Source organism: Fukomys damarensis, unplaced genomic scaffold (assembly GCF_012274545.1).
Source record: "Fukomys damarensis isolate Sample0158 unplaced genomic scaffold, DMR_v1.0_HiC HiC_scaffold_18, whole genome shotgun sequence".
Classification (NCBI taxonomy): Eukaryota; Metazoa; Chordata; class Mammalia; order Rodentia; family Bathyergidae; genus Fukomys; species Fukomys damarensis.
The window spans coordinates 756897-773598 of record NW_022900930.1 but is presented as its reverse complement, the minus strand read 5'-3'; the positions used below and the strand labels follow the sequence as shown (position 1 = coordinate 773598).

At 38.6% G+C, this 16702-nt stretch overlaps 2 protein-coding genes across 2 annotated transcripts in view; both read left to right on the top strand.

Annotated features, from left to right (window-relative positions):
- Positions 1–16702, top strand: part of Polb (DNA polymerase beta) — a 32519-nt gene that overhangs the window by 10056 nt on the left and 5761 nt on the right. The window contains exons 5-11 of the mRNA XM_010617093.2: positions 2791–2849; positions 4120–4169; positions 6751–6802; positions 8650–8704; positions 8800–8872; positions 15535–15605; positions 16485–16571. Coding sequence (XP_010615395.1) covers positions 2791–2849; positions 4120–4169; positions 6751–6802; positions 8650–8704; positions 8800–8872; positions 15535–15605; positions 16485–16571 — 447 coding nt within the window. The remainder of the gene's footprint in view (positions 1–2790; positions 2850–4119; positions 4170–6750; positions 6803–8649; positions 8705–8799; positions 8873–15534; positions 15606–16484; positions 16572–16702) is intronic.
- Positions 8883–10608, top strand: LOC117286698 (DNA damage-regulated autophagy modulator protein 1). Its single transcript, XM_033765347.1, has one exon. The coding sequence runs from the start codon at positions 9403–9405 to the stop codon at positions 10117–10119; it is 717 nt and encodes a 238-aa protein (XP_033621238.1). The 5' UTR covers positions 8883–9402; the 3' UTR covers positions 10120–10608.

Sequence of the window (16702 nt, the reverse complement as noted above, 5' to 3'; positions counted from 1 at the left end):
ATAGCAGCAACAGCTTTTCCAGGTTCTGCAGTCATCTGAACAAAATTATAGACATTCGGCACATTCCATTAAAAAAAAAACAAAAAAAAAAAAACAAAGAAAAGAATAATATCCAGACAACAGCCAAGTTCTGTTGCTGTTGTGGTACCTGGCACCATTTTTTCTATTAGCCTCTTAATCATCATCTGGAAAGAGAACATTCTAGAGTAATATCATTAAATGTAGCTCTGATAAAGCATGGTCCCTACTATGTATCATAAAGCAGGTACTAGATATTTTACATTCATAGAGGTATGATACAGTACTGTCCTACATCAATAATACTAGATTCAGTTTTGGTTTGAAATTTACTTTGTCTGCAAATAAGATTGCTACCCCTGTTTTTTTCTGGGCTCCTGTCACATGGAGAATTGTTTTCTATCTTTTCACTTTCAGTCTCTGGGCTTCTTTTTGCACTAGGTGTGTTTCTTGTATAGAACATATTATTGGATTTTGCTTCTTATTCCATTTTGCCAGTCTATTTCTCTTGATTGGTGAGTTGAGGCCATTGACATTGCTGGTTATAACTGATATGTACTGACTTATTATTGACATGTTATTGGCCTTTTGTTGACTCTTTTTACTTTTTCACCTCCTTTTAATTTCTTGCCTTTCCTATTTGATTTGCTCTGTTGGGCCTCATGGTGTTGTTGCCTTCATTGTCTTTTTCTAGGATCTTGTTTAGAATTGCTTGTAGTGCTGGTTTGGTATTCATGTAGTTTCTCAGGTGTTCTTTGTCGTGGAAGTGTCTTATTTCCCCATCCATTTTGAAAGAGAGTTTTGCTGGATACATCAGTCTAGGTTGGAGGTTGTTCTCTTTTAGTACTTGAAATATCTCATTCCAGGCTCTCCTTGCCCCAAGGGTTTGTGTTGAAAAGTCTGCTGTGATTCTGATGGGCTTTCCTTTGTATGTGATTTGTTTCTTTTCTCTTACTGCTTGTAGTATTTTGTTCTTCTGTTGGGTTTCTGGGATCTTGATTATTATATGTCTAGGTGTAGATTTTTTTTGATTGTAGCTAGTTGGGGTCCTATATGCCTCAGTTATCTGAATGTCAAATTCTTCCCCTCTGTTTGGGAAGTTTTCTGTCATTAATTCTGCAAACAGCTTTTTTAAGTCATTTGTATTTTCTCCTGCTACTTCATGTATTCCTATCAGTCTTATGTTATTCTTCTTTGCATCATCTAGGAGTTGTTGGATCGATTTCTCATGATCTCTTACTGTTTTTAAGAGACCTCTCTTTTCATGGTCACTGACTGCAATCTTATCTTCTATATCTGAGAGCCTATCTTCGCATTCTTTTATTCTGTTGCGTACACTTTCAATAGAGTGTTTAATCTCCTGGATATCTGTTTGAATCTGTTTTATGGATTCCATTTCTTTCCTATGTTGGGCGTTTATTTTTTCCATTTCTTTCTTATGCTGGGCCTTCATGACTTCTATCATGGTCCTGAGCTCATCTATTTTTCTGTCAGTTTCTGCTCTAGAGTCTCGAATCACGACTTCCATTTTGCTCACTATCTCTATGGTTATCTGGGAAATTATTTCTGTTTTGAATTTTTCTAGAGCCTGATTGATCTGTTTTGTTACTTCCTGTGCTTTGAGTTCAGGGTGTTCTGGTGGTTCACTATCAGCCTTTTCATCCTCATTTGCCCTACTGTTTGCCATTGGTAAACTGGAAGTCTGCCCTTGTGTCTTGCTTAAGTGTTTTCTCATTTTAAATTTTGTTGTTGGACTGTCCTTGGTGTAATCTCTGGATTATCACCCAAATCTTCCTGATATAGTTGCACCCTAGCTTCTGTGTCTCTAACGACCCACGGACATTCTCATCTTCATAACATCAGAGAAAACAGCTCATCAAATCAACGGCAATGCTTTACCCCAACTGATACAATCAGTAACACATTAAGATCAAGCACAACTTGGACACTGACCACCTGTGGTAGTCACTAGTCTATCACCCTTAAATCATTTGAATTAAATTGAAATCAAGAAGCAGTCCAGAACATGTCTGCAGTGAACAAACTTTTCAATACAGTATATTAACAATTTAATGGCTCAGACAGAGCGAGGATAGAAGACCCCTGGTCTCAGTTAGCTGATTGCTGAACCCCATGATGCTGACTGACCTCGGGCCGCAAGGCCCAGATTGAGTTCCCCATCCTTCTGAATGGTTGAACTCCACAACGTTCTATTACAGGTTTCCCTGCCCTTTCTTTAAAGATGTTCAAAGTTGGGAACTCAGAAAAATACCCTTGATGACCACCTCTGTCTTTGCAGAGTGGGTCCAAAGACTTGCACAGTCAGGAGGTCTGAGAGTGTGTGGGGGGGCTTATGGGGGTTCAGGGGCGCCCGCGCGGCTACCTTCCTGGCGCTTGAGCGATGGCGGCTGGGTCGGGAGCAGGCTTGGTCTGTATATATATTTTTTTAATCTGTCAATTTAAAGGAAAAGAAATTTATTTGTTTGGTCTGGGGGATTGAAGCCAGGGCCTGATCCATGCTAAGCATGTGCTCTGTCACTGAGCAATACCCCAGCCAAAAATTTTGGAAAGCATTGAATAAATCAGAGATGGGACTCCCTTCGCTGCTCTGTTACCTGTAACTATCTGTATTAAATATGAATACTTCTGTCTGGGTTATCTAGGCAAATGTAAATGGCTCTTCACCTTTCGTAGCATACTGGTATATTCCCAGTGGGATCATTTACATTCTCAAAGCATTCTTCAATCATTGTTGACCATTTTTTCCCTTAGATTCGGCAAGATGATACAAGTTCATCTATCAATTTCTTAACTCGAGTTAGTGGCATTGGGTAAGAACTATTAAGTGGACACAGTTGTATATTAGTTTTATTTATTTTTTAATTGGTACTGAGGATCAAACTTGGGACCTCGTGCTTGCGAGGCAGGCAGCAGCAACACTGAGCTAAAATCCCCGGACCTGGTTTTATTTTTTATTGCAGGCAGCCAACGTACTGTTTCTCTGTAAAGCCTGAGCTTTTATAAACTTAGAAATTGTTTCCCTTCAAAACCTGTATTCTATGTTTTACCTTTGCCCATACCATGCACCTTCCATACAATGTACCCTTCCTTATTGTCCAAGGGTAATCATCAGATGCTACCTTCACTGTAAAAGCATATACCAGGCAAGTGTCACCTCCTTCATGAACCACTCTGACTCTCCAGCCAGGAACAATCTCTTCCTCTAAACTCCACTTGCTGAGTACATTTTACTGCCTACTGTATGTCATGCCTCATCTGCTTCTCTGAGTTGTTTATCTTAAGCGCTTATAGCACCATATAATTTAGAACAAGCTTTCAGTTTTCAATGAAAAAATCTTTATCTTAAAATTTGCACTGCAGAAAAAGTAGCTTCTTTGACACTGGACAAAGAAGATTAACATTGAAATATTAAGGCCATAATGCTTTACTTACATCTCATCTTTATGAAATAAGGCATTCCTTTAAGGTATATGATTATTTGTTTAAATGGCTGCATTTCTGATGAAAGTTATTCTCTCTCTCTCCTTTTTTTTTTTTTTTTTTTGGACAAGGGATCAAACTCAGGACCTTGCACTTGCCAGGCAGGTGCAGTGCCACTGAGCTACATCCCTGGCCCTGATGAAAGTTATTCTAAAGTGTTATAAATTCTTAAACATAGTGTACTGAGAATGGGCATATTCCTTGGGAACTCAAGACTACTGGATATAAGTGGATAAAGTCCAAGATTGTTATTTGCCTTATTTATGCTGTATCTTCAGCAGAGTATTTGTCATGTAATAGGTTCCTCAGTTGATCTTAGTTGAGTGAATAAACAGTTTTCAAGTGTTTATTAATCTGTACAGTATATGGCCATTATTATGGCTAGCTGCTTAGATGTCTTTTAATGCCCACATGCATGGTTATCTTCCTAATAATTAAAACTTCAAAAATTCTTAGGATAAAATTGAACATTATTAAAGTAACCATTTTAGCAGGTCTTGTTTATCTTAATAACTCTTATGTTTGACAGAGAAGACATTTGGTTGTTACAAAACCTTGAGTTTCACCTGATATTGAAATAATGTGTTTGTTTCTTTATAGTCCATCTGCTGCAAGGAAGTTTGTAGATGAAGGAATTAAAACATTAGAAGGTGAGTAATACCACAGGTTACTAATTCCAGGTTAAGTATAGTCCTGAGGTACTGTTCCTGCTGTAACAAATGCAAACTTGAAAAATTATTCAGTCAATACAGACTTTCTTTTTAACTCTTCAATATAGAATATAGTTTATATTTCCATCTTAAACACTTTAAAGTTTATAACTCAGAAGAAAATCAGGAAGAGCAAGAAGTGACTTTTTCTTTCTTTTTTTTTGGTATCTGGGGAATCAAACTCAGGACCTTGCACCACTGAGCTAAATCCTTGGCCTAAAAAACTAGTTCTAATTTGCAAATTTTTCTTTCAAAACATTTATTGGTACCTTTTAGATATACATAATGGTAACATTCATTTTAGGGAATTTGTACCTGTCCATGATCTATCTTGCTTCTTTTTTTTTTCATTCCCCCCTCCTGTCCATCTCTCTTCCTCTCCTTATGTACAAAAGCTTTGTTTCCATTTTTTTTCTTGTGCCCCTTCTTTCTGTTCTTCCTCCCCCTCCCCTTGTTCACCTTCTCATTTGACCATTTCTTCCCATTTATAATTTGCTCTTTGCATTTTTAAGCACAGGCAGCAAAAATTCAGCACTCTTTTTGGGCCATCAGCCCTGTGTCCAGCCCAAGTGTCAGGCCTGGTACACCTACCAACTCCGCTGCTGTAAAGCCGAACAGCACACATCGCTTCTTTAGTGTGAGACCCTTCAGGTCCTCGGTGGCCTTCCGGATATGCAGACCCCCGATGGCCTGGGCAGTTTCACAGGTGTTCTTATAGTGAACACAAAAATTTGAGCCTCTTGATTTGCATGATTTTTGGGGGTTTTCTGGGTCAAAAGAGTAGCAAACCATTTTCACAGGTCACCTCTGGCCACTTACAGGAAGAGCTATAATTTGCTTTTTTGTGCGGGTGGGATTTTGGGGACAGGTTCTCACTATGTAGTTGAGACTGACCTGGAACTCACTATGCAGTGAAGACTGGTCTCGAACTCACAGTGATCCTCCTGCCTCAGCCTCCCGAGTGCTGGGATTACAGGCATGCACCATCACGCCCGGCTCTATAATTTGCAATTTGTTAGAAAATTTAAATTGCTTTTGTTTCTTTAATAAAACTTTAAGCCAAGTCATCTGTTAAACTAAAAGTTATGCTATATATATTGAGAAAGATTTTTGTTAGAGGTTTATAATGTTAATTGAAGGAATTTTTGCTTTCAAGGAAGTTATAAAATTAGAGCCCAAGTCAAGTAAGTTTAAAACATTTTCCTTAAACCTATAATACAGTAATCCTATAAATTTAACTTGTCCGTTCATGCTTCCTAAGGAAGGGCATGTGCTGTCTGTGCGGATTCGTTAACGTCTGCAGCATGTAGGATTTAGTGTTTGTAGGTTCAGCTACTTACAAGCAGCTTCAGTGTTAGATAAACAGGTTTTGAAGACTGACCCAAGTGGGTATTTCTACCTCATATGACTTAATGTAGTAATCAAGCACTTAGCAGAGTGCTTGATGAATAGCATAAAAATTATAACTGACTCCTCTGAGACACTATTCCTTGGTGAAATTACTAAGCTAAGAATTTGTGTGAGGCACACGACGAGTTAGTTGAATTCTATCTGTGTGTCTCAGAGGGGATATGTTTTTCTCCCTTGTGATGTATACAGTTCATCTTATGGACGATTGTCTAAAGGGGTCAGCAATTTGTGGGCCTATCAACATTTGTGGTAGTATCAAGGAGCTACTCTTCTGGTGCTTATATTTCATAATTCAGGCAAGTAATATAATTTAGTATCTATATGATAAACTCAGTATTTCCAGTTCATTTTCAGACATAGGTGTTTTCTATGGGAGATATTAAATGCAGTGTGTGTCATGAAGATGACTATATTTTATATATCCAGGGGGAACCCATGCATATGTGAATATAAGATTACTTGTAGAAGCTGCTTTCAAAGCACACTTCTGGTTTCTTTAAACAAAGCTCACTACTGTACTTAGGCCTAGAAAAGGAAGAATACCCAATAGAACTAACTTATTTTTAGTATTGAGACACATGTTATGACCGCTTTTGCAGATTAAAAAATGAAGATAATACAATGTGAATGAACGCAGTTAATCATAGTGTTCTGAAGTTGTGGTTACTACTACTGCTATGAACAATAAATTAAATAGCGATGGTTCTTCTAGATGGCTTTTTGCTATCACCAGCAACATTTGATATGATTCCTTGTATATTTTATCTACTATTTCATGTGACTCAACTGATATTTTGATTCAGTAAATAAAAATGATTATGAAATCAGCTGTTAGTTTTACCTTGATTTGTAAGGTCATTTTATATAGTTTTTAATGTCTGAAATTCTTTCTCTGTTTCCAAAATCATTTCACCTGAGTAATTCTTTGTAAAAGGGCTATGGAGGGCTAGGGATTTGACTCAGTTGTGCCACGCCTGCCTCACTAGTGCAAGGTCCCAAGTTCAATCCCTGGTACTGAAAAAAATTTTTTTTAAATAAATTAAATAAAAGGGCTGTGGGCATTCAGTTTTTCCAAAAAAATATTTAACACTAAGTTTTATCTTTTATTCAGATCTCAGGAAAAATGAAGATAAATTGAACCATCATCAGCGAATTGGCCTAAAGTAAGATAGCACATTTTCTTTTGTTACTTGAGAAGTAAAAGTAAAGATTTTTATAAACATTCTTTATATAGTATTCTTTACACTTAGCTAAATATATAATCATTTTTTAGTTTAGAAATGCTAAATTTATTGCAGACTCTTATAGACTTTATTGCCCAAGTTCACACATTTTGTAATTGTTGTCTGGTTTGTTTACTTGTTTTTGAGGATTTCCCTCATGCTCTTGACTTTAGCAGGGAGCTTTTTCCTAAAATAAGTAGAACCAAGTACATCAGGCAAACGGTGGGTGTTTACTTTGTGTTTGTCTGTGATAAGGGTATTAGATATCCAGTGTATCTTTTAAGAGGTTTATAATCTTCCTGAGAACATCAAACATGAAAATTTAAATTTTTTAAAAAGAAAAGAAACCACAAACGCATAAGTAACAGCATAACAAAAACTAATGAGCATGTTTTTGTATCAGTACCAGTAAATTTTGTGTGCTAGGTGTGGATTATGATGATAGTGATTAAGTGTTACATGTCCCAATGGTTGGTGCTTCAGTCCCCATAACCTTCTGAACTTTTCCGCTAATGCCTTACCAAAATATTTTTAAACTTATATTACTATGCTAAGAGTAGTGCCAGTAACAGCAGGATGGTGTGGCTCTCACTTTCTTTGCATATCCATAGGAAATGAGGTCTTCATGAAAATTGGTTTTGAACAGGCACATCATTTTTAGACTTTGCTTAGACATTATTTCAACCTAAGATATCTTTTAACGGCCTTGAGATAGTTATATGCAGTTCAGCCATTCAAACTATAGAGTTTAGTGATTTTTGCTATGTCCATAGAGTTGTGCAACCATTGTTACAGCCAGTTTCAGGATATTTTTATTATCCTCGCAAAAAACCCGTGCCCCTTAGCAGTCATTCCCTATTCATCCCATGCACACTGCCCTCACCCTGCTCAGCCCTAGACAATCAGCCACTCATCATCTGTCCTGTAGATGTCCTATTCTGGATGTGTTGTATAAATGCAGTCCACTGTGGTCAATACACTTTTTTTGTGACTAGAGTCTTTTACTTAGCATATTATTATCTGAGTTCATCCATGTTATTAGGATAATATTTTAAAATATAATTTTGCAGTTTTTGTGTTAATTTAGATTAATTTTTACTGGTACATAACAAAATTGTATTTGTGAGGTGTGATGTGATGTTTTGATATATTATACATTTTATAATATTTAAAGGAAGGTAACATAGCTCCTTGATACCATTTCTTTCTTTATTTTTTTAATTGTGTTTATTGGTACATTTTAGGCATACAGTACAATTACATTCATTATTGGGATCGTGTACCTTTCTTTACATAACAGGTCTTGGTTCTCATTTTTTCCCCTTGTCCCTGCCCTCTTGATACCATTTCTTTGTGGTGAAATGTTCAAAGTCCTTTCTTCTAGCTTTTTGGCACAAACTGTTATTTTTATCTCTAGTCATGCTACTGTGCAATGTTACAGTAGCATTTCTTCTGTAGTTTTTTTGCAAATTCATGAGCAACAAACTATAATCCCTTGACTTACTAATAGAGAGCAGTCTAATTTGAAAACATGTACTCATTTAAATATACCTATTTCCCCCATCATGTGAACCTGCCACCAAGTTTAGATGGAGTCTTGGAAATATTACCAAGAATTAGCTTCAAGAATAGACACCCTGCCCCAGTTTTATTGCTGCCTTCTCTATGTATTCTATACTTGATTTGTGAGAATTATGAGGATGATCTGTTGGTATAAGGTTACTTAGTATGTAGGCAGTTTAATTTTTAAAGATATTTAAATTTTCAAAAATCTTTTGCCCTTATAGATACTTTGAGGACTTTGAAAAAAGAATCCCTCGTGAGGAGATGTTACAAATGCAAGTAAGAGTGTACTAAATTGTGTTCTTTGATTGGTATTGAGAATGTCACTGTGGAAACCCATTTTTGGAATACTGACTTAATTTTTTTTCTATTAGGCTATTGTACTAAGTGAAGTTAATAAACTGGATTCTGAATACATTGCTACAGTCTGTGGCAGTTTCAGAAGAGGTAATATACTTCCTAATCCTGGTGTATTCGTGCTTGATGTTACAGTTGCGGAGTGATATGGATAATTTGGGTTAAAAGATACGTTGTCTTACTTCAGACATACTAGGGTACCGTATTAGCCAAGTTGATTTGTTCATAAATGGGACTGCGTATAAATAGAGGAAACATCCTAACTTTATTATTTGATGATATTTTAATGTCTAAATTTCATAAAATTGACCTAATGACTTTAACTATATTAACATGCTAATAATGATTGCCTTTGACTAGATGGTAGTAAAACTGTGGATAGGTTTTTTCCCCCCTACAATTTCTATAATAGATCTAAAGAATAATGACTCAGAAAAACTGTTCAGGCCAGGGCCCTATGGCCCATTGGTGTCCCGCACCTCACTTTGTGACTTCATGGGGTGGCAACAGCCTGCCCCACCCGTCGCCTGGTCCCCACCCCCTGGTCCCTGCAATACTGTTCCTACCCTGTCCTGCTTCAGGCTGCTGCCTCCACCTGTCCACAGAGACCGCACCCCACCATGTGGTGCTTCCTGCGGGGCATGGCCTTCGTCTCCTTCTTGTTGGTGACCTGGTCATCGGCCGCAGTCATTATCTCCTACATGGTAGCTGTGCTCTCCGGGCACGTGAACCCTTTCCTGCCCCATATCAGCGATACAGGAACAACCCCTCCAGAGAGTAGTATTTTTGGATTCATGATAAACTTCTCTGCGTTTCTTGGCACGGCCACAATTTACCTGAGATATAAAATCCTGGAGAAGCAGAATGAAACCAGCTACTTCAGCACACCCGTCCTCAACTTGGTGTCACTAGTCCTTGGCCTAGTGGGCTGCATCGGGATGGGCATTGTGGCCAGTTTCCAAGAGCTGACCATGCCGGTGGTCCATGATGGTGGTGCCCTGCTGGCTTTTGTGTGCGGGGTAATGTATATCCTCCTGCAGTCCGTCATCTCCTACAAGCAATGTCCCCAGTGGAACAGCCTGTCCACGTGCCGTGTGCGGATGGCCATCTCTGTGGTGTCCTGCGCAGCTGTCCTCCCCATGATCGCCTGTGCCTCCCTGATTTCCATCACCAAGCTGAAGCGGAATCCAAGAGAAAAGGATTGTGTGTATCACCTAGTCAGCGCCATCTGTGAGTGGACTGCAGCCTTTGGTTTCGTTTTCTACTTCCTGACGTTCGTCCAGGATTTTCAGAGTGTGACCCTGAGGGTATCCATAGAAACCAACGTGGACATCTGAAGATGGGAGCGTTGAATCTCACTCATCGTAGTCGCAGACGGTTCCTGGAAGTGGCACAGGAGGGACAGGTGTCGGTGCAGCCCAGATTGGATGTGCTGGGGCGTGTGACATTGAAGCAGTGTTTTTATACTTTCCTAAGCAGACACTTTTTTTATATTAACAAATTGATATACACAAAAAGATAAGGTGATACAGAAAATGAAGAGCTTCTATTTTTGTACAGATTCTGGGGGGCTTGGGGGAGCACTTTGTTTATTTTTGGGTTTTTGTGAGTGATCTGTGGAAATACTCTAAATACAAAATTTAAGTTTAATACATTTATTAAAAAGTAAAATCAGGGTATAGTCATTTTAAAATTTCATCTTCAGGGGATGAATTGTGTAATTTTGTTTGTTGAGATAGGGCCTCGTGAACTGTTTCAGGCTGACTTTAGACTCACTGTGTAGCCTAGGGTGACCTGGAACTGGTAGTGATCCTCCTGCCTCACCCTCCCAAGTGCTGGAATGACAGATGTGCACCACCATGCCTGGCCATATACTTTTTTTTTTATCATAGGAGCATTTATAAGATTAAATTTATAATAATCATAGACGCAAATCTTAAAGATTTAGTTAATATATTAAAACTAATATACTCTGATTTTGGAGGGGGTAGTGGGATTTGAACTCGGGTCCCTGTGCTTGCGAGGCAGGTGGCAGAACCACTGAGCTAAATCCTTGGTACCTGATTTTTAGCTGAACTGAGCAAACTCCTTCTGTCACAAGGCTGACACATTATGCACATTAACTAAGCAACTAAAGATGGATTGCTGGAGCTTTGGGGTTTGGCCTACAGCCATAGAGGACGTAATTCCAGGTGAGAAGGATTCAGCAAGGCCAATTAGGAGTCATATAATGCCCTTTGTTATGACTGCATAACTTGATGTAGAGTCCAAGCTCAGAGCTGTGGCCCTCATCTGGAATTTATCCATGCCAGCAAATGTGGGGAGTGCACTTTGCAGAGACAGAGAGGAAGGAGAGGGGCACTTCTGAGCATGAGTACTGTTTGTGGGATCCTCTTGTTTTTTGAGACAGGGTCTCACTATGTAGCCTACGCTGGCCTCAGAATTGCAGCAATTCTCCTGCTTTAGCCTCTTTGCTGGGATTACAGGTATCCACCACCACACCTGGCCTCTGAATGCCTACGTTCAGATGTCCTCAACACAGTGGGAAGTAGGATTCAGGCCCTCTGGTCACCAGCCCCCCCAGATGCCACCTCTCTGCCTGAATTGCCAAGGATGATGGACAACACGTCTCCCTACAGGAGGAAATGGTGGCAGGAGGGGTGGTGACTGGAGCGCTCTTTATCTGGCGAGTAATATGAGGTGGTCCCTGAACTCAGAGGATTGAGTGAGGGATGGGGCTGGGCTGCTGCCAGTTGCAGCTACCTCTGCCAGGACTCCTGTATTCCTGCAAGGTTGTAGGAGTAACCATTTCCAGGCTGCTGTGACTGTTCTCACACTGTGGGTCATTGCATCACTGGGACTGAGAGACCAGGACCGATCCATGTTGTGAAGCAGAAGAGGAGCCCACTGAGCTTCCCCAGGACCCCACGGCAGGAGTCCATGCTGTGTGTGTCCACCAGCACTGCTTGGGGTGCACTGTCACTCTGTTCACATCTTGGCTTGGTGACACTCAGAGCCCTGCGCAGGTGAGACATGTGCCTTCATCTTCACGAATAGAACAGTGCCACCTGGTGCATCCTAGGTACTTAATAAAACACTCATTGAATGTGTGCGTGAACAAACGGGGGATGACTAAGCATGTTTAGGTATTTTGAGATAGTGTTTCACTGTGTAGTTCACTGTGGCCTTGAAATCACTGCAGCCCAGGCTGGTCCAGGGGATCTTTCTGCCTCAGCCATCCCAGATGTGCACCATACACCCAACAACTAGGGGTGTTTGAGGTCCTGTGTCATGGTTTTTGCTTGTCTGTTTGTTTGTTTGTTTGAGACAGGATCTCACTATGTAGTTGAAACTGACCTGGAACTCACTATGCAGCCCAGGCTGGTCTTGAACTCACAGTGATCCTCCTGCCTCAGCCTCCCGAGTACTGGGATTACAGGTGTGCACCACCACGCCCGGCTGGTCCTGTGTCATGGGATTCATTTACTCTTGTTTATTATTTTGATATAAACAAATGGTCTGTGTAATGTCACTGTTTTGCTTTGCATATTATACTCATGATGCTGTACCAACCTTCTTGGACAGTGATCACCAAATTCTTCCATGAATTGTTCAGAACCCATTCTTTATTTAGGTACCAGGGATAGAACTCGCAGGAGGCAGAACCACTGAGCTAAATCCCTGGCCCTCAGAACCCGTTCTTAAACTCACCAGTTTTTTCAGCTAGATCCCCATGTGAGTCCAAGCAAAGTGAGTCATGCAGGCCTGACTCTTACTGCCTTAAAATTGGGAAAGGCTAAAAAAGTTTTAAAATATTAACTTGTAGGGCTATGGGTATGTAGCTCAGTGTTGAAAGTGCTTAACCACCATGCACAAGGCCCTGGTTCAATCCCAAGTAGGGGAAATGAAAAAGATTGAGATACAAAATTTTTATTTAAAAAATTTAAAAATACAGTAGATAGGTGAACTGCATCTATGGCCATAATAGAGTTTTCCTGGGAAGTAGGTAATGGGCTATTTGAAAAACTCTACGTAGCTGCTATGAGAATTTAGATTTGAGAAGAAAATAATGAAATCTATAGTTGCCAATAAGAGAACTTTGGATTGGATAAAAAGACCTGGTTCTGAGGCCAGAGTTAACTACTCACCATTGTTTGATTTTAGTGAAATCTGTCTTGCCTGATCATAGTTTTCATATTTGCAAAATGAGAGGATTGGTATTAACTAGTTATTCAATAATGTCTGCATCAGAAACACCTGGGAAACTTAAAAATATATGCATAAGTTGTGCCCAGCTATAAACGTACTAAATAAGAATCTTGTTAAGTGGGAACTTGAAATATATATTTGCAAAATGTTAAGTTTGATATTCAGCAAGCCAACTGCCTGCTTTACTGGATATGACAAGCTTCCTGGATTTATATAGTTCTATTTTATTTTTATTATTGAGCATGTTATATGGCTGTGTGCTTCAATATATAAAAAAGTATGTACTGCAAAGTCTCACCCTGTTGACCCTTCTCTCCCTGCTGCCAGTGTCCCACATTAACAGCCACTTTCTTGTATATTCAGTGTATCTGCGTGGATAGATCAACTAAACATGAGTATGCATCCTTGGCTTGCCCCTCCCCTTCCCTTTGTTCACCAGAAATATAACATAGTGTGTGTACAGTGCCCTCTGCTACTTTTTCACTTGAAAATATGTTCTGGAGATCTTTCCCTATCAGTGTACAGGAGCATCTTTATTCTTCTGTTTCGCTGTGTAGCATTTGAATGTGTGGGTGTACCACACTTTACACTGTCCCTCAATAATGGACCTGTGGATTGTTTTCTTTTGCTCTCTTTTTGGCTAATACAGTTTATTGTTTTTAAAAATGAAACATTTTTGGTGGTAGGTGGGTGGTGAATGATAAAAAGACATTCAGCTTTTAGGAGAAAGAAAAAAAGAAAAGACAGTAGAATTTTCTTTGTGAAAATAGCTTCCGTAGATGTCCAGGGATCAGTATACATTCAGTCTTGTCTTCATATTGTTAAATACAGTAGCCCACCACTTATTCATAGTTTTACTTTCTGAAGTTTCAGTTACCAAAATTAACCAGTCTGAACATATTAAATGGGAAATTCTAGGAATGAACAACTCAAGTTTTAAATTACAGGGTGTTCTGAGTAGCATGCTGAAATCTCCTACATTCCTGATGGGAATAAATGCTCCCTTTGCCCAGAACCTCTGACCTGGATATGCTGCCTCCTGCTGGCTGTTTAGCACCTGACTTGGGGACTAGGGTCAGGTGTCTAGGGTTTAGTAGTCCACAGTGCTTGTGCTCAAGTAACCCTTATTGTATTTGATAATGGCCCTAGGTCACAACAATGGCATGCTTGCAACTTGGAGATAACAAACAAGCCTTAAAGTGCTTCCTGGCTTGGGACGTAGCTCAGTGGTAGAGTACTTGGCTGGCATGCACAAGGCCCTAGTAGTACCACACAAAAAAAATTTTTTTTTAATAAATAAAGTGCTTCCTTTAAGTCAAAAGGGGGAAAAGTTCTTGAGCTAATAAAGAAAGGAAAAACCCTACTATATGCTCATGTTGCTAAGATCTATGGTAGGAACAAATCTGTCTGGGAAATTGTGAAGAACAGAGAAATCCATGCCAGTTTTGTTGTTACACCTCAAATTGGAAAAACTATAGCCACAGTGTGATGAAGTGCTCAGTTAGGATGACAAATGCACTAAGTGGAAGGCTTGGTACTGTCTGTGGTTTCAGGCCTGTGCTGGGAGTCTTGGTATCTTCTGAAGACATGGCAGACGACTATAACTGTTAAAGATTGTTGATGTGTAGAGTGGTCATCTCCAAAAACTGTGGCCGCCTTAAGTGTCTTTCATAAATAGTGCACTGATCAACGTGAAGAGGAAACAGTTTATGCTGTGTACCAGGTGCTGTGCTAGATGCTTTCACATATGCTCTTGTTTAGTTCCACAATAGCCAGATATAGTTTTGAGTAGTTTTATGAACCCGGAAACTGTAGTTTAGAGGAATGTAGAGTATTTACAGTACTGGGGTGAGGCAGTTTAAAGTGAAAAAAAACTTAAGTGGAGGCAAAATTTTATAATATATAGTAAGGTTGAAATACACCTGTGTATAACTTGCTGAAGTTACATGGTTGTAAGAGCAAAACTAAAGTGTAAGTCATTTTAAAGTGCTATGTTCCTATCCACTTTATGACACCAGTATAATAACTTTTACCTATATTTACTAAATGAATTCAGTCATAAGAATTAAAATAAGCTTTATGATGAACTTTTTTAGAGGTACAGCATATTAAGATTTTTAGGTATCTCATTCATAGATGTATTTTTTCTTTTTCCTGGTACTGGGGATTGAACTCAAGACCTGTGCTTGCAAGGCAGGTGCAGCACCACTGAGCTTAATTCCCAGCCCTCATAGATGTATTTTAAAGCTGTTTCTAACTGTTGTTTTTATTATTGAGTGATTAGGTACATTTTAACACATTAGATTAATAAATCATATTCATTTTCTATCTGATGTTAATTACTGTTATTGTTCAGATTGTGGTGTCTATCAATATGCCTTCATAAGAGAAAATTGAAAATTTGAAGTAATTCTGAATATGAAGCACAGTGCAGTAGAAGGCTGTAAGGAGTAAGGCTCTGTCTGCACCCTCCATGTAGCTCAGGGTTGACGTTTTTGATGAATTTACACAGAGAGCTCCATGCATGTTCTTTGGTGTCATAGGTGCAGAATCCAGTGGTGACATGGATGTTCTTCTGACCCATCCAAACTTCACTTCAGAATTAAGCAAACAGGTACCTCAGAGTTTATACTTGAATGTAATAAGTTTTAACACAGCAGTGAATACTATTTTCTAAATGATACTTGGACATTTTCACAGTAATGTTTATTTTCATCATTTTGAAAAGGCATTGTTCTGACTGAATTCTGGAAAGGGATATATATGATTTTTCATGGAAGAATTGGGAAGACAATCTAACATTTGAAAGACATATAATTTAATAAAACATTTTCATGATTTTGTACTGTTTACCATAGCTATTTCAGAAATAGTCAGTGTGGTATTCAGATTTTTATTAAGGGAATATTTTTCTGTTAAATAAAGTATTGAGAAACTCTACTTTTTTCCCCCCTGAGAAACTTTATTTTTATTAGAAAACTCATGAAGGCAAAACCGTTACTGATTTTGGGATATATGTGCCGTTAACAGTGAAGCAAAGCTAGCTCTTTGCTTTAATAGAATAATAACACAAATTATATTTGTTCTAGAATATCATGAGATTGGTGAAAACTTGTTTCTAAAAACATATTTCATTTGATAAGATAAATTTTCTGTTAGACAGGAAAGGTACTTACTAAGAACATTAAAAAGAACAAAAGAGGCCATAAGCTCAATACCCAGAATGAGAAAGAAAAAAACCAAAAGCCAAAAAAAAAAAAAAAAAATCAACATAAAAGATCTCTCTAGAAAATCTGAAAACTCATGTTAAAATTATTTTTTTAGGGCTGGGACTTTGGTAGAACATAAGGCCTTGGGTTCAACCCCCAGCACTCCCCCCTCACTTCCACAGTTTTTGATTCTGTTTTTACTTTATTTACTTTTTTTTTTGCCATAGCAAGGTAAATTTTCTTTTTTTTTTTTTTTTTTTAATTCTCTGATTATGTTTCTACAGCCAAAGCTGTTACATCGTGTCGTGGAGCAGTTACAAAAGGTCCATTTTATTACAGATACTCTGTCAAAGGGTGAAACCAAGTTTATGGTGAGTTGTCATTGGGTTAACATGTTTGAAAAAACTGTTGGGAGGCTGTTCAGTAACCATCTGAGTTTGTGACTTTATTGTAGTTTGTATTACAGTTAGTTATAAAAAAAAAAAAAAAAAAAAAAAAAAAA

Excerpts from the sequence above, each read along its gene's own strand:
- LOC117286698 (XM_033765347.1), top strand. The coding sequence starts at position 9,403 with ATGTGGTGCTTCCTGCGGGGCATGGCCTTCGTCTCCTTCTTGTTGGTG.